The sequence below is a fragment of the Psammomys obesus genome, unplaced genomic scaffold (assembly GCF_907164565.1).
Source record: "Psammomys obesus unplaced genomic scaffold, mPsaObe1.curated_primary_1811, whole genome shotgun sequence".
Lineage (NCBI taxonomy): Eukaryota > Metazoa > Chordata > Mammalia > Rodentia > Muridae > Psammomys > Psammomys obesus.
This window is the reverse complement of record NW_026590905.1, coordinates 840,396-860,741: the sequence shown is the minus strand read 5'-3', so window position 1 is coordinate 860,741 and position 20,346 is coordinate 840,396. Positions and strand designations below refer to the sequence as shown.

Sequence of the window (20,346 nt, the reverse complement as noted above, 5' to 3'; positions counted from 1 at the left end):
TAGGTGTCTGGAATGAACTGCAAGGTGATCTTCGACTTCCACGTGCACAGTAGCCCTCTCCACAAATATACGTAATACAAAATATATAAACTGCGGAGCGTGGTGGTGCACGCCTTTAATTCCAGCACTTGGGAGGCAGAGGCAGGCGGATCAATAGAGTTCGAGGCCAGCCTGGTCTGACCACAAAGCGCGTCCAGAATCCCCAGAGCTACACTGAGAAACTGTCTCGAAAAGCCAAAATAAACTGTAAGCCATGGTTTACTCTCTTTAATTCTAGTTCTCTAGAAACTGAAGGAAGTGGATCTCTTCAATTTGAGGGCAGCCTGGAGTTCCAGGACCCAAGCACTACACAGAGAAACCCTGTCTCAAAATCAAAAAACCAAAAAATAATCAATCAGGAAAGGTGAATCACTTAAAAAAAAAAAAAATTAGGGCATGGTAGGACATGTACTTAATTTCCACACTGGAGGGGAGCCAGGCTTAGTTCGACGACAGCCTGTGACCCTAATCTCTAAGAAAAATTACGTGCACACATACATATATATGTTCCCATGGCAGAATTTGTGCCTAGTGTCTTAACAACTCTACCAAGCAAGTTGCTATTTCATGCAGGAGCACTCTGTGGGAACAATTTGCTTGAGGTAAGGGCCCACAAAAGGATGGCCCAGCAGCCTCTTGTTCTCCACAGCTCGTCATCCTGTCAGGAGCACAGGCACATAGGAACCAGTTCCTGGGGCACCTGGCACCCACATTCACCCACACGGAAACAGATCACTAAAATACAAGGAAACTTTTATTTTCAATTCTCATCAAGAAATTTGCTGTTTTTTTTTTTTTTTTTTTTTTTTTTTATGCTTTTGGTTTGTTTTGTTTTTTTTTCCAACTTTATTTTAGCCTTTCAGTGGCTGGAGCCGCTGGGTTCCTGGTATTAAAAAGATGCCAACAGAGGTAGCTGTGTCTCGCCCAGGGGCCCGGCCCACTCTGAATACCCCCAAAAGGAGAAAACACAAAGTAAACCAACAAAATAAAACCAAAAAGAGGAAGAAATTCAGATCATTTTCTTCAAGCCTGGCAGAACCCACAACAGTTTGTAACAGGCGCACGGTGGGAGAAGCCAGGGTCCAGAAGGCAGCCAGCCTGCCAGCTCCTTACATATGGCGCCGTGCTACTGCTGCAAGTCTCTCCAGCAGGAAGGGCACCATTGCCCCTCACTCCCTCCCTGCCCCTAGTGCATGGGGCTGTTCCTTTACAACTCAGAAGATGGGCAGAAGGAAGGCAAGGGTCTCTCTGGCCCCAGGGGGCAGGCGGGACAGGAGAAAGTGAGGAAAGTCACTGCTCAGTGGTGGAGGCGGTGTCATCTCTCTGGATCTTCACTGCTGCTGGGCTACCTATGGGGGAAAGCAGCCAAGAGTCAGAACAGAGCCTGGCCGGGCATCCCTGACAGGAGACGACCAGCAGTAAAGCCAAGGGCAGCACAAAATACAAATTCCAGTGGCTTTGTGGATAACTGAGACTGAAACAATGGTCCTACCTGCTGTGGGGGAGGTTCTGGTGCCCTGTTTGCCAGGCGGCTGAGAATGTTCCGCTCTGACATCTGTAACCTCACAGCAACTGGGGGGATTCGGGCAATGGTAGCTGGGAGCCGAGTCACATCAGCTTTCATGTCACTCAACAGTTCTTCCAGCTGTTTCAGAACTGCAGAGGGAAAAAAAAAGAAAAGAGGTCGTAAGCTGTCGTAATCAAGGGCTCAGTTCTAACCTACAGGACTGGCTGTCCCGCCAGCATACAGCAGGTGCCCAGGCTGGCCTGGAACTTTTGAGCTCAGATGACATTACTGCCTCCTGTCCTGAATACCTGGGACTCCAGGAATAGCCATAGCTGGCTGATTCTGATTTTTGTTTGTTTTTTGTTTTTGAGACAGGGTTTCTCTGTGTCTCCTTAGCCCTGGCTGTCTTGGACTTGCTTTGTAGACCAGGCTGGCCTCAAACTGACAGAGATCCACCTGCCTCTGCCTCACCAGTGCTGGGTGATTCTGATTCTTAAAGCCACCAAGCCTTTTAGCTCATTACCCCTTTTCACTATTGTCTCCATTTCTTAAGGCTGACTTCAAACTTATTATGTGGCCAAGCAAGAACATAATTATAATCTCCTGATCTTCCTGCCTCCATCTCCCAAGTGCTGGGAACACAGGTAAATGCCAGCAGAGAGCTTTATTTCTTAGTTTTTATTCTCAGCATCAGGGGTCAAACCAAAGGCTGTGTTGTGCTCCATCACTTGAGAAATTTAGTACCTGTGATCTCTTCTTCACATTCACGCCTTTCTACTTCCTAGATGTCTCCCCATACCTTTATGACATCCACCTTTTCTTCACTTCTTCCTCCACCCCCTCGGAATGTTTTACTTTAATTAGAAATATGATGTTGAAAGGGGTCTAGAATTTGAAGGGATCTAAAATCACCTGAAGTCACCTCTAAACTATCCCAGATGACAATATTATTCTCAAGGACCTGAATATACTAAAAGTTTAAAAACTGTCCTTGATTGCTTCAAGAGTAAAGATCCTCAGCACATACTCTAAGCTTCCAAACAGGTTCTGAAAACAGTTTGGAAGTGATTAGTTCATGATGTTGGGGAGGGGAGAGTGGAGAGCAGGAGCAGGAGGCAGGGGAGCCACTGGCGACCTTTGTGTAAGACTGCATTGGCTGGCTTATTTCCTGCCATCGACTCCTTGGACAGGTGCTGGTGACTTTCTGCCAAACACTCCACCTCAGCAAAACGGGTGTTAAGGGCCATAGACGGGTGAGAGGGGTCCTCTGACATGTTCAGGTAAGCCGCCCTGCGAAGCTGCTCCTCAATCACCAGGGCTTGTTCTAAGAGCTGCACAGGGAGAGAAAGAAGAAGGGTTGGAAAATGGCCACTTTCCCACTGAGGGGCCTCTCAGCTAGCTCGTCTCCTCCAGCAGACAAGAACCTGTAAAGAACTTCCAGCTGCCCAGTGCCATTCCTCACCCATGTAGTTCAAAAGGACAGCATCTCCTTCCCATTGGAGCTCCACGCTCTTAACAATGCTTTTCTCTTTAGATTCTCATAGAGATATCATAAACACGCAACTTAGAAAAATCAGACCGTGTATAAGGAATTAAAATGGCAAGATGGCCCCATGAGTAAAGACCTTTGCAGCAAAGCCTGAGGACCTGAGTTTGATACCCAGAACCACATGGTGAAAGGAGAACACCAGAGAGCTAGAGAGATGGCTCAGTGGTTCGGAGCACAGAGTTCAACTCCCTGCAACCACATAGTGACTCATAACCATCTATAATGAGATCTACTGCCCTCTTCTGGTGCGTATGCATATACAGGCAGAGCACTGTATAAGTAAATAAATCTTAAAAAAAAAAAAAAAAAAAAGGAAAGGAGAATACCAACTACCACAGATTTTTTCTTTTTCTTTCTTTATTCTTTTTTTTTTGCTTGTTTGTTTTCAAGACAGGGTTTCTTTGTACACAGCCCTGGCTGTCCTGGAACTCACTCTGTAGACCAAACTGGCCTCAAACTCAAAAGATCTGCCTGTTTCTGTCTCCCTCCCTTCCTGCCCCTACCACTGCCTGGCCTGTTTTTTTTTTGTTTTGTTTTGTTTTTTTAAGTGGCACAGTAACCTATCCTATGGACATAGGAATCAATCAGGTTATCTAGTTTTCTTTTAAAAACCAAACAAAAAGCAAAGTCTCAAAACCCCAAGGCCAGCCTTGAACTTAAAATGTAGCAGGTGACAACCTTAAACTCCTGTTCTTCCATCCTCTAACCTGTGTCCTGAGGCATGCAGCACAGGTTGCTTTATGAGGGGCTGGCTTTGTGCATACTAGACAAACACTACTGACTGAGCTACATCCCTAGCCAGGTTCTTTGACTTTGCAAAACTAAGTTTCTCAGCACCCTGAGACAAGAGAATTACAAGCTAGAGAGGCTAGCTGAACTACTATGTAATACATCCTGTCTCAAAACAGACGCCAACATCATAGATACATACTTTTGTTGTTACTGCTTCTGTTAAGTTAGAGTACAGCACAGGCTTTACACACTCAGTCCCAGGCTTAACCCTCAGCAACAAATATATTTTGCTCCTGTTAATCATATTGTTTTATCTTGTGTAAGTCTCTCGTCCAAAAGGCACTCGACGCTCTTGAAGGCAGCGGCCTTACATGCACATTTCTGAAATACGCGCCAAGTGGTAGAATCTTTTAGTTCTTCAAGACAGGGTCTCTTTGTGTGCCCTGGCTGGCCTGGAACTCATGGAGCGCCTCTCCCTGAAAGTGTCCCTAAGTGCCAACCGCCCACTGCTGGGAAGCCCTCCCCTCAGTGTCGGAGAGCAGAGGCATGGCCCAGCAAGTGCTGCGTATTTAAGCTACACCCGAACCCAGCCTTGGGTTCTTTTGTTGTTTTTGCCAAGTAGGGGTTTGTGTATGTGCGTGGTTATTCTGTGTTTAGGGCAGGGCTCCTCCTGCTTCAGCCCCTAAGTGCTGGAGTTATAAGAACAGGCTGCCAATGCTCTTCTCATTAGCTCTTTCCTAGACCCACTGAGAATGGACCTGTTTCCATAGCGCTGGTACTAGTCAAGGTGTACTAACTTAGGCCCAAAATAGACACCTATTTCTGGTCTGTATGCTGTGTTTTCCTCACCAACTCACTCCCCCGACCCAGGTTGTGAACATTCCACTGGTTTAGCCTTGGCCTTCCCCTCCACCACGAAACAGAGTTTCTCTGTGTAGCCTTGGTTGTCCTGGACTCCCTTTATAGACCAGACTAGCCTTGAACTCAGAGATCTGCCTTGCTCTGCATCCCCAAGTGCTGGGATTATACTCAGCCCAGTTTTAGCCTTGGCATTTAAGAAGGGCTGAGACAGATCCTACCATAGGCCAGGCTAACCTCAAACTAGTTAGCTAAGGATGACACTGAATCCTGATCTTCCTACTTCCTCTATGCAAGTATTGAGATTACAGGCATGTTACTTTGGGTCTTTTTAAGTTGTCTAAGTGCTGGGGTGGGAGGCATTTGTTACCACGCCTAATTACTGCTGTTCTTTTAAAGCTTTCTCTCAACAGACATCTGTAGTACAAGGCTCTATAGTTAACCGATGCCCCTCAATGAGCCTCACACACACACACACTGAGGTTTAGATCCCACTGGTGGGCAGGGAGGATGGACAGTGGAAGGTAGTTGAAAAGCTGTTACTTCGTGAGAAATGCCAAGCAACTTTCCTACAACTAAACTCACCTTTCTACAAGCTTCTGTGCTCTCACATGAGACCTTTCTCACTGATTCAAGCTGAAGACATCAGTTACTCTTGGGTCTACCATGTTCATACTCAGAACTCAAGAGCTCTGGGCTGGAGAGATGGCTGGCTCAGAGGTAAAGAGTACAGGCTGTTCTTCCAGAGGTCCCAAGTTCAATTCCCAGAAACCACATGGTGGCTCACAACCATCTATAATGAGATCTTGTGTCCTTCCTCTGGCTTGTAGGCATACATGCTGCAGGCAGAATGCTGTATATTTAATAAATAAATAAACCTTAAGGAAAAAACAAAACAAAACAAAAAAAATCCCTCAAGAGTTGGTGAACTCTGGTCCAGGAACCAAACCTTGCTCATGGCCAGTTTTGGTATATCCCAAGAGCTAAAAATAAAGTTCTATGTTATAAACTGTGAGGGGGGGGGAAATACATGCTACTTTTTGAGAATTACATAAAATTCCCATCCACAAATAGAAGTTTGGTTTTTCTTAAAGATTTATTTATTATTTATATGGCATTCTGCCTGCACACCAGAAGAGGGCAGTAGATCTCACTATAGATGGTCGTGAGCCACCATGTGGTTGCTAGGAATTAAACTGAAAACCGTTGGAAGAAAAGCCAGTATTCTTAACCTCTGAGCCATCTCTCCAACCCCTACAAATAGAAGTTTCATTAGAACTTTTTTTTTCTTTTCGTTTTTTTTCGAGGCAGGGTTTCTCTGTGTAGCCTTGGCTGCCCAAGAACCAGTTGGTAGACCAGGTTGACCTTGAACTCACTAAGATCTTCCTGCCTCTGCCTCCCTTGAAGTGCTGGTATTAAAGGCCTGTGCCACTACTTATTAGAACTTATTTTTGTATCTCCTATTACTAGTGCTTTCAGTGACAGAAAGCAATAGAGGCCACAAGGCCCAGGAAGCATTAATTACTTACTCTCTGGCCTTTAACAGAAAAGTTTTGTTATCACCACAGTAAATCACCAAGCCAAGAAATCCTTTGGTGGTGTTTTACCTTTAACTTTCACATCTCCACAACTAGCATCACAGGTCAGGTTCTGAATATCTCACAACTATATAACTGTAATCCTGTCGATGTTTTCATTTCCCTTGGTCCTATGCAAAAACCTCCAATGGCTGCCTATGAAATCATAAAAGTGCTACTCCTCCTTCTGATAACAAGCCCCACTGGTGTTCTGGTGCCATGCCTACTGGCCTCTAACTCTTAAACTCTTCCCAGTTAACCTCCCACCAGTACTTACACAAACCTTATTCTATAGCTCGCCATGTTTCTACTAAGCAATAATCTCTATTGCATCTTCAAAACTTACAAAGTCACTCATGAGCTACCTCCCCAACTGCCCTGTTAGAACTTCCTTGAGGCATTCAGTAGCCTCCTCCCCCTAACATACACAGTATCATTTACTTGAAACTAAAACCTGGAAAAGAAACAGCACACTTCTCTGTTCCTATGTCCCTGTGCCACTCACTAATTAGTACATAATATCTAAAGGTATAAATTTATTAGTATATATTTTCTGTTCCCCCAAGTACTCAGCTTAGGAGACCATATCTTATTTTGTGGTATCCTACTAGATATCTACATAGAGGGTATACTCAATAGATGCTGCTGAATACTTGAATGAGGCTGTCTCAGTGGAATGCTGAAAGTAGGATTCACTGTTTATCTTCTCTTTGCACCCAGCCTTCCTTTTATCCATACAAATACTGTGACCCAGAAAAAAAAGGACCCTCACCACTCAGAGCTCTTAACTCCTGAGGGATCCAATTTAATCGCTCCCTAACTTCTCAGGTTGAATACCCCAACCTACAGAGTTCCCCATCAAACCTACTAAACTTTGTCACTCATTAGGTACGGCCACAACTCTTGGACAGCTACTAGTTTCAACTCTATATATCTTTCACTTTGTTTGTTGTTTGACATAGGGTCTATGTAGCCTTGGTTGGCCTGAGTAAAGCTCACTATGTGGACTAGGTTGGCATCAGACTCATAAAGACCTGCCTGCCTCACTCAGCCGCCACATCTATATATCTTGATTTCCACATTTAGTCATTTTCAAGCAAAGTCATGAACATAAACAACAAACTATAGAGCCGGGAAGATGGCTTGGTTAAGAGCATGAGCCTCCTGCAGAAAGCCTATGCTGCTACCAGAACACCCAGAGTGGCTTAAAACCTTCTCTAACTTCAGTTCCAAGGGATCTGATGCCCTCTTCTGACCATCGTAGACACCAGACAGAGACATGGTGCACAGACACACATGCAGGCAAAACATTCATACACATAAAATAAATATCTTGGGTGAGGGGACAAATGCAGCCAAATGAATGGAACCTTTCTTACAGAACCTGCTGTAGAGACCTCAGGACCCCCTGAGGATCACCTGTCCCAATCTGCTCACCTTGAATCTTCGAGCTAGAAACTTATTCTTGATCTCTAGAAAGTTGCCACGATTCATTTCACCCTTGAAAGGCTCATTGAGGATGGCATACCGTGGGTCATTCTGGATATCCTGCCACCGGGCATAGCCATGGCTATTTTAAAAAGTGCTCAGGAAAACAAAGGAAACAAGAGCCTCAGACTAAAGCCTTTAGATCTCTGCTCATGGACCCCAGTCTCAACTCAGGCAAGGATACTTTATAATGCCAGCCAACAGCCAGTAGTCATGCCGGCGGTGCCAAATCTCGTAAGTCTTCTTAGTGACTGTGGCTGCCCGCTCCTCATTCTGCCAAAGGGAGTGCAACTCTGAGAAGGAATTTAGTGGATGGTTAGAGAGTGGAAAAGACATATACATGTGAGAATTAACATTTTTTAAAGGTAGGTGAGCAGGCAACACAGTTTGCACCATATTCTACATGAGTACTAGGCCAGACAGGGCTACAGTAAGAGCCTGTCTCAAAAAACCCAATGATGAAAACAAACAAGAGTTATTTTTGTCCCCCACATCCATCTCAGCATGGTCCATTTCTAGCTCCCTAAAACAGAACCCAGAGAAACAAAAAAACCTACACCACTTTCCCACCATATCCTGATTTCTGCCAAGAAACCCAACCTCAGGACCCTGATTTCCATACCAGTAAAACCACCATCTGCAATGTTGAACATGAAGCGCTGTTTGATGTTTTTCTTCTGCTTGTCATCACTAAGATCCTTGGGGGTTTCTCCATTCTGAAGCATTACCTCCTTCTTCTCTTCTTCCTCCTTCTTCTCTTCTACAGGGTATGAAGAGAAATGTCAGCTCCAGTCTGAACCCAGCACTCTAGCCCTGGCCCACAGCACTGCCTGCTATACCCATCCACCGCCACACATTCAAGTCTCCAAGACCCTGAGAAGGTGTCGCCAGCCAGCTCCCTAGCAATTAAATTTGGGAACAGTCATTGGAATAATAATAATAAATTTGGAACAATTCATTGTCTTAGAATAAAATGTTTATAATAACAGATGAGGCAAGTGTGGGTTATGTGCTTCCTTCTGGTTTTAGTCCAAACACGGATCAACTTTTCTACACACCAACCTTTGTCTTCCACCACGATAGGGGTCAGATCTACTGCAGACTTCTCCTCCACCTTCTCCACCTCAGCAGCGCCTAGAGAACAGAAGGCACTGAGAACCCTAAGAAAGACAACTTACTAGCTCTGGCCCCATACTGCAACTTAGTATTCCATCTACACGTCTATGAGCAGAACTGCAAAGATGTCGAAGGCTGGGGATAATTTAGAAGCAAGGGTCCCAGACACATCACTTCTTTCTGAGAGTTCAAAAGCCTAGCTGCATCTAGAACTACAGAGCAGCCTGGAGTGCTTGTAAATATATACACACACACACCTTTGGTTTCTGTCTCCATAGGCTCCTCTGTTCTCTCCTTCACCTCTGCCTTTTCCACTTTCTCCTCGCCCTCAGAAGATTCAGCAGGGGCCTTTTCATCTTCAGGGGCAGAGGCAGGGGCAGGGGCAGGGGCAGGGGTCTGTGCACTCTTCAAAGGAACAGAAGACAGAAGGTAAAACAAATGGGCCTGAATCTCAGAGACACCTGATGTTAGCACAGTACTGGCCACCTTATCCCTTACCTCCACAGTCACCTCAGGGACTACAGATTTCACTTCCTTTTCTCCTTCTGTGCTCTCTTCTTCTTTAAGGCTATTTTCCTCTATTTTTATCCCATCCTCTGCAGACCAATAGAAGACAACCAATTATGAAGTTCCTAGGTCAGAGAGGTCATGTTCTGTTTGTCTGCTCCTAAATTGTCCTCTCGTGCCTTTAAGAGCCAGCCCTTTTCTCAGGACAGCCCTCCTAAACTGAGAGGGAAATCGCTGTGCGTCCTGCCAGACCACCCTGTTAGGACTGAGCACAGGGTAGCAGAAAAAGGCACAGGACAAGATTTTTTTTTTTTTTAAATAAAAGCACAGAAATGACACAATAGGCAGACTTACCAGCAGGTGGCACAGGGGCAGGAGTATTGGGTTGTGTGTCCCCTGGTGTGGACGGTGTAGGAGTCTTTGGAGAGGGTGACCCTGGCTGAGACATTTTCTTGTTTTCCTCTACTTCAGCCAGTTCGGGCATGCTCCAGCGCCCATTAACATGTTCAAACTCCTGAACCTACAAAGAATGGCAAGATAAAGATTCATTTCCAGCTATGGTTACTTTCCAATTAGCCCCAATTTCTTTAGAAATCTTTTTCTTGTTTTGTTTGTTTGGTTTTGTAGACAGCGTTTTCTCTGTCTGGCCTTGGCTGTCCTGGACTTTGTAGACCAAACTGGCCTTGAACTCAAGAGATCCGCCTGTCTTGGCCTCCTGAGCACTGGAATTAAAGGCATATGGCACCATGCCTGGCTTCAGTTTAAAACTAAAAATAGGCTTGGTGCTCACCTTCTTTCGAATCAGGGACATGACACCAATTCTAGTAAGAACATGTTGACGAGACAGGCCTTCTCGAGGGACGCCATCAGCAAAAGTCTCAGCCCCATCTGCCCCAGGCTCACATAAATGCCTCATGAAGAGTGAGACATAAGCCCTGTAGAAATGGAGAACAGAGATAAGAAGAGAATTATCAGACATTGCTGCTGGCCACTAACATGGACCTCCCTAAAGGTAAGGCCTACAATGACCTGGAATGCTCATCTCCAAAGCCACACTACGCTCTAAGGACTCTTTAGGGAAGCCAAGAACAAAACTCTCAGAAGCAACAGCTTCACCTGCCAACTGCAGCTAGCAACACTCCTTTCCTCGAACAACAGGGGCTAGGTCTGCAGACAGCACACACAATAGAATCCTTGGCTCCAACTGGTATGCCCAGCCCTCAACTTACTTAAATTCTTTCTCTGACTTGCCTCGAAGATCTCTCACAAGCCACTGAGTGGTAAAAGCATCCTGAGGTGGCATGCCATATCGCATAATTGCATTAAGAAATGCTTTTCGCTGACGAGCATTAAAACCAAGCACCTAAGGAAAAAGAAGCACTGTAAGAGGAAGCAAGTCTCTTCCCACCTAAGACCCACTGTCTGGTGCTCTCTCTCCCCTTTCACCCACTACAGGAACACATGGTACTTACTTCAATATTCCCACCAACACGGGCCAGCAGAGGAGGTAATGGCTTATCTTTATCATTCCGCAGGCCCTTGCGACTGGGCCTGCGGGGAGCTGTAAGAAGAAATGATGAGTGAGTGGCACTGATAGCACAGTACACAATGTAACAGCTACAGAACTAGAAGATGGCACCATTCTCACCTTCTGATCGTTCATCAAAGTCTTCATCACCTTCCTCTGAGGCCACTGAGTAATCGGACTGGTTGTCGGACTGGTCGTCCTGCCAATCTGGAGGGAGAGAGGGCAGATGAGCGGGGCCCACTGCTCTAGTGGAACGGCCCGTGGGTGGGGGGCGGGGCCGGCCACACACACCTCGGTCCTCCTGTGAGCCATCATTGTAGTTGACCTGTTTACGGATTCTTTTTCCTTTGCCCAGATTTCGGGCTAGATCTTCTTGCTGCTGCTCATAATGGTGCCGCAGCAATTTCTCCCAGTAGTCAGGATCCACACTTTCTTCCTGTTTTATGATTTCCCGTTCTACCTCCTCTTCCTCCTGGGACAGAGGGAGGGCCAGGACTCAGGGGTGCTGAAGTCGGCACCACCAGCTACCCCTGGTCCTCACAGTTCCCATCTGCCAGCTCCTTTGCACGGCTGAATTTATAAACACTTGGTGTGCCTGCTTGGACCTAAAAACTTGGAAGAAATTTGACAGACAAGACATGGCTCCTCAAAGGTTATGTGTAGATTAGCAGTCAGCCTGATTAAAGAAAACTGTGGGACAGAAAACTCTGACAAGACAAAATGAAGACAGTGTGTAGGTTTCACCGTTTTTTACTGGCAACATCAAAAAACGGGAGGACAAAAAGAAAGGTTAGTGCCTTGGCAAGCAGAGTAAAGAAGCAAGAGACCTGCACACCTGCAAGAGACCTTCAGGACATTAAACATTCTGCTCTTAATTAACCTCAGAAAATAGCAACTGTTTGAAAAGAAAAACAACAAATTTACACTCATACACATTCAAGTATATCAATGTATCTCTCTCTCTCTTTTATTTTTTGTTTTTTTTTTTGTTTTTTTTTTTAGACAAGGTGTCTCTGTGTAGCCCTGACTATCCTGGAGCTCACTCTTTAGACCACGCTGGCCTGAAATTCATATAGAGCCATGTGCCACCACTGCGCAAAGGAAAATTTAGCCCTCCAAATCTTATCAAAGTTACAGATTCTTTCCCCTTTGGACATTTCAGAAACCCTGACTAAATACACATCCTGGAATGGAGATACAGTTCAGTTGCTTAGCACACACACAGCCCTGGGTGTGACCCTCAGAAATGCATAAGCCATGCACAGCAGCAGGTGAGTGTATGTAAAAGTCGCCCTTGGGAAGAAGAGCCAGAAGAGTCAGAAATCAAAGACCAACTTCAATTACATAGCGAATTCAAGGCCAACTTGGAATGCATGAGACCTTGTCTCAAAGAAAAGCCAACTCCGAGTCCCTCAAAACAGAGTAAAGCCATTGTTCACAGCCTCAGCATAAACAACCTACATGCCCGAGCAATGGATGGTCAGAGGGGAATATACAACCAAGCCCCACATGCCGATTCTGATCATGGGACCCACATGGGAGGAAAACCAATGTGCTACAAGTTGTCTTCTGACTTCCACATACCCACACCCACACCCAAATAAGTGTAAACTAAAGAAACAAGTTCTCAGTCTATACAACCTAATTACAGAACAGGCTAGTAATCCCTAACTAAAGAAAACAAAATCTAAAAATATGAAACTTGAAATGCCTAAGAATCATAACTGCCAGGGCTGAAGAGATAGCTCAGAGGTTAGGAGCACTGACTGCTCTTCTAAGTCCTGAGTTCAATTCCCAGAAACCATATGATGGCTCACAACCATCTATAATGTGATCTGGTGTCCTCTTGTGGCATGCAGGTGTACTGCCTTTGAAATTTTTGGCTTTTGTGCTGGTTTGTTTTATGTATATTCAGCCTGCATGTAAGTCTGTGCACCACAATCACACCTGGTATCCAAGGACACCAGAAGATGGCATCAGATCCTCTGGAACTGGAACTATAGTGCTTTGAAGCCAGTGCTTTTTTAACTGCTGAACCATCTCTCCAATACTCCCACAGACAAATGTCTTTTCAACAGGATGTCAATACGAAGTTCAGATGTCAGATCTTTGATTTATAAATATTCAAACAAGTCTATAAATATACTTAAAATCCAAAATCTGAAAAAAAAAAATCCTCCCATATCTGAAACAATTCTGGTTGCAAGCATTTCAGGCAAAATATATTTAACCCATGCTTCCCAAACCATTTATTATTTAACTCCCTAACAGACAGATAGATACAGACACACACATACACAAGCATGGAGGTTCACACCTGTAATCTAAGCATTTAGAAGGATGAAGCGGGAGGATCACCATAAATTCAAGGTCACCCTGGACAAAACATACACACACACCCATATATACATATATTTATGTCTATGCATGTATGTATGTATACACATACACAAAATCAAACTAAAAACAATCATCCCCCAAGGAGAACAGGGTGGGGGCTACTTTTTCCTTTTGAATTTTGAACCATGTTGCTATATGGCTTGCTGCAACTGAAAAGTGGTGGACCCCCCATATAGTTCAGACCCAACAGGAAGAAGGTAGATCACTGAATCATGTACTCATTCAGACAGCAGTCTCTTCTTCTTTTTTTTTTTTTTTTTTTTGTTTCTTTACTGCCCTATGAGCAATTTCCTCTGTACATTTACCCCTTAACCATGAGCAACAACCATCCTCTGAAGCTTCTGAAATGGTAAACCAAATAAGCTTTCTTGTCCCCCTTCCTACTTCCCTCCCCAGTCTGATTTTCTGAGGTAAAGCCTCAATTTTGTAGCCCTGGGTGGTCTAGAACTCCCTACGTAGACCAGAACAGCCTTGAACTCAAGAGATCCGTTTGCCTCTGCCTCCTGAATGCTAGGATTAATGACTTGTGCTACAGGCTTAGCTTTCCTCTTTCTTCAGCAACCAGGAAGCTGAGGGAGAAGAATTGAGCCTGAGGCCAGCCTGGAATTCCACAATAAATTCCAGGCCACAGGGGGCTACAAAGTGTGGCAAGGCCAATAAAATAAAATTTCAGGCCTAATGCTCCAATAGCTTTTCTTAGCTATTATAGAGGCAATATTATAGAGGCTGAGGCAAGAGGATCAAAAGTTCAAGACCAGCCTGGGCAACAACTTATGGGGAGAGGGATATGCTTTGGTTGGTAAGGCTTACCATGCACCAATTCTTGGATTCAATTCCCAGCACCACATACATCCAGGTGTGATGGCACTAGCCTAAGATCCCAGCACTCAGGAGGCAGAGCCAAAAGGGTCAAAAGTTCAAGGTCATCATTAACTACCTAAAGTCAAGGCTTGCTTGAGCTACCCCGCCCCAAAAAAAATATTTTTAAGGTACACAGAACTATGCATAATGAATAATATACATAATAAAATTTTTAAAAGAAAAAGGAGTTGGTTGTAAAAGCAATTACAAATGCAAAACAAAAAAATTATTTTAGCATATATAAATATGACCCTAGCAGATTGCCTGCTTAGCCCCAGACTCCATCCCCAGCAACCTTACTTACTGATGCAAAGGTCTAAAGAGAAATAAGTACCCAGGTTCGGTGCTGGACGTCTTCAACCCCAGCACCTGGAGGCAGAGGCAGGCAGATCTCCATGAATTCCATGCCAAAGCTACATAGTAGGACCCCGTCTCAAAAAAAAGAAAGAAAGAAAGAGAGAGAGAAAAAGAAAGAGAGAAAGAAAGAAAGAAAGAGAGAGAGAGAGAGAAAAAGAAAGAGAAAAAGAGAGAAAGAAAGAGAGAAAAAGAAAGAGAGAAAGAAAGAGAGAGAAAGAGAGAAAGAAAGAAAGAAAGAAAGAAAGAAAGAGAGAAAGAAAGAGAGAAAAAGAGAGAAAGAAAGAAAGAAAGAAAGAAAGAAAGAAAGAAAGAAAGAAAGAAAAGAGAGAAAGAAAGAAAGAGAGAAAGAGAGAAACAGAAACACAGAACTTCAGGCACTAATCAGACAGCACGTGTACTTGTGTAGTCGCTAGCACAGATTCTTCCCCAGAATGTGTGTGCCAGAAATTACTTCTACAGAATACTCTCTACTACTAAGAAATAAGATCTCCTACCATAAATAGTTTTTGGTTGAATTCATACTGATTTATATAAAATCTCCCAGCCAGTCACCCAAACTGTGACTAGGAACTATGTCCCCTAAAAGCGGGTTGAAAGGACACTGGGCAGTTCCTTCTAGTGCGCACTCCCCGGCATCACAGACGGGACATGGCGGCTACACAGCTCCTGACATAGGCCTGTCATCCCAGCACTCAGGAGGCAAGATCAGAAGTTCAAGGTCATCGTTGACTACATAGTGAGTCCCAGACCAGCCTGTCTCAAAAAGCAGAGAAAATGTATTGTGAGCTGGACATGGTGGCCCACACCTATAATCCCAGCACTCTAGGGGGAGGCAGGCAGATCTCTGAGTTCCAGGCCAGCCTGGGCTACACAGAAGTCCAGGACAGCCAACACTACACAGAGAAACCCCATCTCAGGGGAGGGGGGTGGATGATAATGATACATATTGTGGTTCACGAGTGTAATCTTACACTTGGGAGGCCATGAGTTCAAGACTAGGCTGGTCTACATAGGGAGAGCCTGTCTCAAAAAAATAACAATAAGCAAAAAGGAGGAAGAAAAATCCCCATTAATTAGTGTTTGGTTTAGGATCCTTTAAAAGGCTAACTTATCAGGCAGAACTGATCTTAGCCCTATGCAAATCACTAAAAAAATAAAACAAAAGACCTGCTAGACAGTTGTGAGGATGTGATTCAGCTGGACAGAATGCTAGCCCAGTACGCATACAGCTTTGGGTTCAAGCTCCATTATCATGTACAGCAGGCCTACTAGCACATACGGACATCACAGCACTTGAAAGATGGGAGTCAGGTTATTCTCAGCTACACAGTAAAATCAAGGCCAGCCTGGCACATATGATACCTGGTGACAAAAATTATATAAAATAAAACACAAAATAATAAATACTCTGCCAGATGGCCAGACACGATGTGGTGCCAGACATGGTGGGTGTTATATGCTGGTAATCCACCTGGGAGGTAGAGGCAGAAGGATCATGAATTCAAAATCAACTTAAGCTACATAAAGAGTTCAAAACCAGTCTAGGTTTCACTACAATAACTTAGGCCTGTAATCCTAGCAATTGGGAGGCTGATGCAAGAGGATCAAAAGTTTAAGACCTATGCTAAATAGTAAGACATTGTTTAAAAAAGAAAAAAAAAAAAGTGTTATCAGAACAAAGCAAAAACATCATTCTGAGTTGGAAGGATGAAAAAGCATGTGAAAGACATCAAAAACCAGCAACGCTGTGGTAGTACATGCCTTTAATCCCAGCATTCAGGGAGGCAGAGGCAGGCAGATCTCTGAGTTCCAGGCCAGCCTGGTCTACAAAGCAAGTCCAGAACAGCCAAGACTATACAAAGAAACCCTGTCTCAAGAACCAACAAAAAAAAAAAAATCAAAAATCCATGCCAACCTAGCCCAGAGTCAAGGTTTAAAGGGAACCAGCAAAGAAAGCAAGGTTTTTAAGTTACTTGGGAGAAGAATACATTACAAAAACCCCACACGGCCCCTTTTGGTAGTTTTTGCTTCTTACTGTCAAAAAAAAAAAAAAAAACGAGGAGAAATTCTCATCTTTAAGAAAACAGCTAGTTATTGAAAGTGTGTATCTCCTCTGCTTTTTCTGAGGTAGCATTCAAAAATTTATGTGGAGAATTATTAAGATGAATAAAAATAAGACTCTGGGAGAGCATATGAAAGTGATGTGAACCACGGCTGTGTGACCTTGACAGGTCAGGGGAAAGATGAGAACGTAAATTAAGCATGTTACATTCTTTTTTTTAAGGCAAAAAGACATTTTTCTGTTGTTTCAAATATCGTCTTGGAAGCTGGAAGATGGCTTAGTGATTAAGAGCAGTCATTGCTCTTCCAAAGGACCCGAGTTCAATTCCCAGCACCCACATGGCAGCTCACCATTGTCTGACATAAAGCTGCAGCAATACATGCAGGTGAAGTTCCCATATACATAAAATACATAAATAAATCTTAAAAAAAAAAAAACAACAAAAAGAACCTCAAGTATCATCTTGGTCTCAATTCCAATTTTCAGAGCAATCACCAAGAACTGCATCACCTTGGACTCATACTCACCCCCATTTCTTCTTCCCGTACTACATACTGGGCCACTTTGAATGAGCTCAAATATTCATTCATGCCCTGCAATTCTGTGTCTTCAGTCTCATCCTGGTTTCGATCCAGCAGTCGTTCAATGGCCTTATCATCATAATGGATAACACTGCTATCTTCTCCCTCTTTGTTGTCTCCTCCTATGAAAAACCAGGGACCCACAACCCTTAAGTCAGTCAGTTCAGCAGCAGCAGTAGAAAGCAGTCTCCACAGGACCCTTGTGTCAAAGGTTCTTCCCTACTCTCTAAGAAACCAAGCTCCACCCAAAACCAAGCTCCTCATTTGATTAGCACACCTCCATCCGTGGATTCATCCTTGAACAGTTCCTCAGTGCCGAATTTGAGGATGTCATCAAGCTCCTGCTTGGACATTGAGCCAGTCTTGGAGCCCAGCCCAGGCCGCACCACTAAATGTGTCAGCATCATCTTCTTCTTTGCCACCTGAGTGATGCGCTCCTCCACTGACGCACGGGTCACAAACCGGTAGATCATTACCTTCTTATTTTGCCCAATACGGTGGGCTCTGCTAAAGGCCTGCAAGTGATCAAGTAATGCCAGAGATCTTATGTCCTACTGACTTTCACAAGCTGAAGCTAGTCTTCACATTAAATCTCCTTTCGCACCTCTCCTTCCAAACACTAACCTCTTATCAAGTTACTCAAAATAGGACTATAACTAACCCCAATTCTCAGGCTTATAGGTAATGACATTCAAAAAGAAGAAAAGTCAGTTGTTTTAACACTTAAATTCTAAATGACAAAACCCTCCTGGAGGGTAGGGGCTGCTGAAATCTCCCAAAGATAATCTGCTCACCTGGATGTCATTATGGGGGTTCCAGTCAGAGTCATATATAATAACTGTGTCAGCAGTGGCCAGATTGATCCCCAGGCCCCCAGCTCGAGTGGAAAGCAAGAAGCAGAACTGTTGGGCACCCGGTGCTAAAAAACAGAAAATACCATGAGTTCCCTCCTGAATTCCAATAAATAAGTAGAGAAGGAAGGTAAAACACTGCTCATAAAAACACCAAACAACTGTCATAAACAAAGTACCCTGATGGATATTAAAATCAGCCTCAAAGTTTATGAGCAAAATGACATTAGCATAGTTAAATATCTCCTTCAAAATATGTATCAATTCCAATGGGGAAAAGTAACCTTACAATGGAGAATTTTAGCAGACATCATGACCTTAACCATGTGACCAATAATCACCAGAAAGGATAAGTGCAAACATGACACACAGCATCACATCTTGACATCCCAGAGGACATTCTTGTACAGGTATCTTTCAAGAAAGAGACTGTGTGAAATAACTGACTAAAGGTTACAATACCATGAAGCCTCCTATCTAACTATAAATGTAAACAGTAGGAGCTACCTTTGGATCTATGTGTGAGGTCTGGGACTGGATCCTCAAACATAAAGAGAAAAACTGGTGACATTCAGTTAGGGACTACAGTTCAGGTGACAATATGACCCACTGTTACTTAACTTCTTACTGTTGGAAACTGACCATGCTTAGATACATTATTGTAAGCCTGGTCTCATGTGGATCAGACCGGTTATCAACTCTCTGGATAGGAATCAGATAAATAAGCTTGGTGGCAAATGCCTCTTACCTGCTGGCCATCTCACTGCCCACCCTTCTTTTCAGACAAGGTCCCATGTAGCCATGTAGCCCAGATAACTTTGAGTTATTTTAGAATATTTTTTACCTTTATCTTTATCTTATGTGTGTTTTCCCTGCGTGTATGCCTGTGCACAGTATATGTGCACTGCCTGGGGAGGCCAAAAAAGGATGTTGGAGTCTCTGAAACTGAAGTTATCGATGAACGACAGCTATACAGGTGCTGGAAAATCAAACCAGTTTCCTCTGGAAGAACAGGCAGTGCTCCTCAGCCAGACTGAATTCTTGATCCTCCCACTTTATCTCTCAAGTGCTGAGAACAAGTGCATGTGCCACCAAGCACTCGGAAGATAAGTCTCTGTATTGTTTTACAACTTCTAAGTCTAAAAACGTTTTAAGTAACAAGGCTAGCAGGACTGCATAGAGACCCTGTCTCAAAAACAAACAAACAACAAATAAACAAAAAGGTCTGGAGGGAAGATGTGGTTGATCTTCTGAGATAGACAAGCCTACAACTTCTTTGAGCTGCAACAAATCTGATCCCTTGAAGCTGTTGATAAAGAGTACTTGCTGCTCTTGAAGAGGACCTAGGTTTGGTTCCCAGTACCCTTATCAAGTAGCTCACAAATACCTGAAATTCCAGTTCCAAAACACTCTCTGGCCTCTTCAGGCACCTGTTCATACATAATACACATACAGACAAGTAGGCACATGAACATCTGCATGAATAAAAGTGAACTTAATAAAAACAAAGCTAGTCCAAGCCTTCTTTCAGACTCAAGACACTCTTCTGGCCTCTAAAGTTTCTATAATGCCTATGGTGCATAGACACAGGCAGGCAAAACACCCACAAAACACAAAATAAAATAAAATCTTTAAAACTCCAATGATATAAAAAAAATGATTGGAGCTGGACAGACGGCCCGTGCCTTTAATCCTCACACTGAGAGTCAAAGGGAAGTCTACCTCTATGTGTTTGAATCCAACCAGGTCTACACAGAGTTTTAGGCCAGCCAAGGATACAGGGTGAAACCCTGTTTCTTACAAAGGACCTGGGTTCAATTCCCAAGACCCACATGGTAGCTCACAACCCTCTGTAAGTCCAGTTTTAGGAGACACACATGCTGTGCATACTGACATGCAGACAAAGCAGTCACACACAGTAAGTTTTTGTTTGTTTGTTTTTTGGGGTTGTTTTGTTTATTTGTTTGCTTGTTTGACAGGATCTCTCTCTATAGCTCTGGCTGCCCTGAACTCTCTTTGTGGACAGCTGGCCTCTGCCTCCTGAGTACTCAGGATTAAAGGTGTAAGTATCATGCCCAGCATATTTTTTTAATTAAAAAGAAAAACAAACAAACAAAACAAAAAAACAAAAACAAAACAAGAGGAGCTGGAGAGATGTCTCAGTGGTTAAAAAGCACTGCCTGCTCTTCCAGAGGTCCTGAGCACCACATGGTGGTTCACAACCATCTATAATGTGATCTGATGCTCTCTTCTGTCATGCAAGCATACATGCAAATAGGGCACTCATACACACACATACAAATACTGTTTTAAAAAAAGAAAATGACTTCCTG

General features: G+C 43.9%; 1 protein-coding gene and 1 non-coding gene across 13 annotated transcripts in view; both read right to left on the bottom strand.

Annotated features, from left to right (window-relative positions):
* Positions 1 to 775: 775 nt before the first annotated feature.
* The window catches only part of Chd4 (chromodomain helicase DNA binding protein 4), a 34,872-nt gene continuing 15,301 nt past the window's right edge, over positions 776 to 20,346 (bottom strand). For 4 of the 12 annotated variants that reach the window (XM_055609320.1, XM_055609326.1, XM_055609323.1 and 1 more), the window contains exons 23-40: positions 17,957 to 18,081; positions 17,440 to 17,677; positions 17,109 to 17,284; positions 11,193 to 11,373; positions 11,022 to 11,108; positions 10,846 to 10,934; positions 10,603 to 10,736; positions 10,164 to 10,308; positions 9,728 to 9,893; positions 9,365 to 9,462; positions 9,124 to 9,271; positions 8,813 to 8,884; positions 8,373 to 8,510; positions 7,935 to 8,043; positions 7,700 to 7,832; positions 2,679 to 2,877; positions 1,532 to 1,695; positions 776 to 1,388 (exon numbers count right to left, since the gene is read on the bottom strand). In XM_055609320.1, coding sequence (XP_055465295.1) covers positions 1,371 to 1,388; positions 1,532 to 1,695; positions 2,679 to 2,877; positions 7,700 to 7,832; positions 7,935 to 8,043; positions 8,373 to 8,510; positions 8,813 to 8,884; positions 9,124 to 9,271; positions 9,365 to 9,462; positions 9,728 to 9,893; positions 10,164 to 10,308; positions 10,603 to 10,736; positions 10,846 to 10,934; positions 11,022 to 11,108; positions 11,193 to 11,373; positions 17,109 to 17,284; positions 17,440 to 17,677; positions 17,957 to 18,081 — 2,420 coding nt within the window. In that variant the 3' untranslated portion in view covers positions 776 to 1,370. Of the gene's footprint in view, positions 1,389 to 1,531; positions 1,696 to 2,678; positions 2,878 to 7,699; positions 7,833 to 7,934; positions 8,044 to 8,372; positions 8,511 to 8,812; positions 8,885 to 9,123; positions 9,272 to 9,364; positions 9,463 to 9,727; positions 9,894 to 10,163; positions 10,309 to 10,602; positions 10,737 to 10,845; positions 10,935 to 11,021; positions 11,374 to 17,108; positions 17,285 to 17,439; positions 17,678 to 17,956; positions 18,082 to 20,346 lie in introns of all 12 variants that reach the window. The other 8 variants (XM_055609321.1, XM_055609327.1, XM_055609324.1 and 5 more) reach the window with 4 other exon arrangements.
* On the bottom strand, positions 9,538 to 9,673 carry LOC129678602 (small Cajal body-specific RNA 11). The gene has a single exon (XR_008720411.1). It is a non-coding gene; the product is annotated as a small Cajal body-specific RNA 11 (non-coding RNA).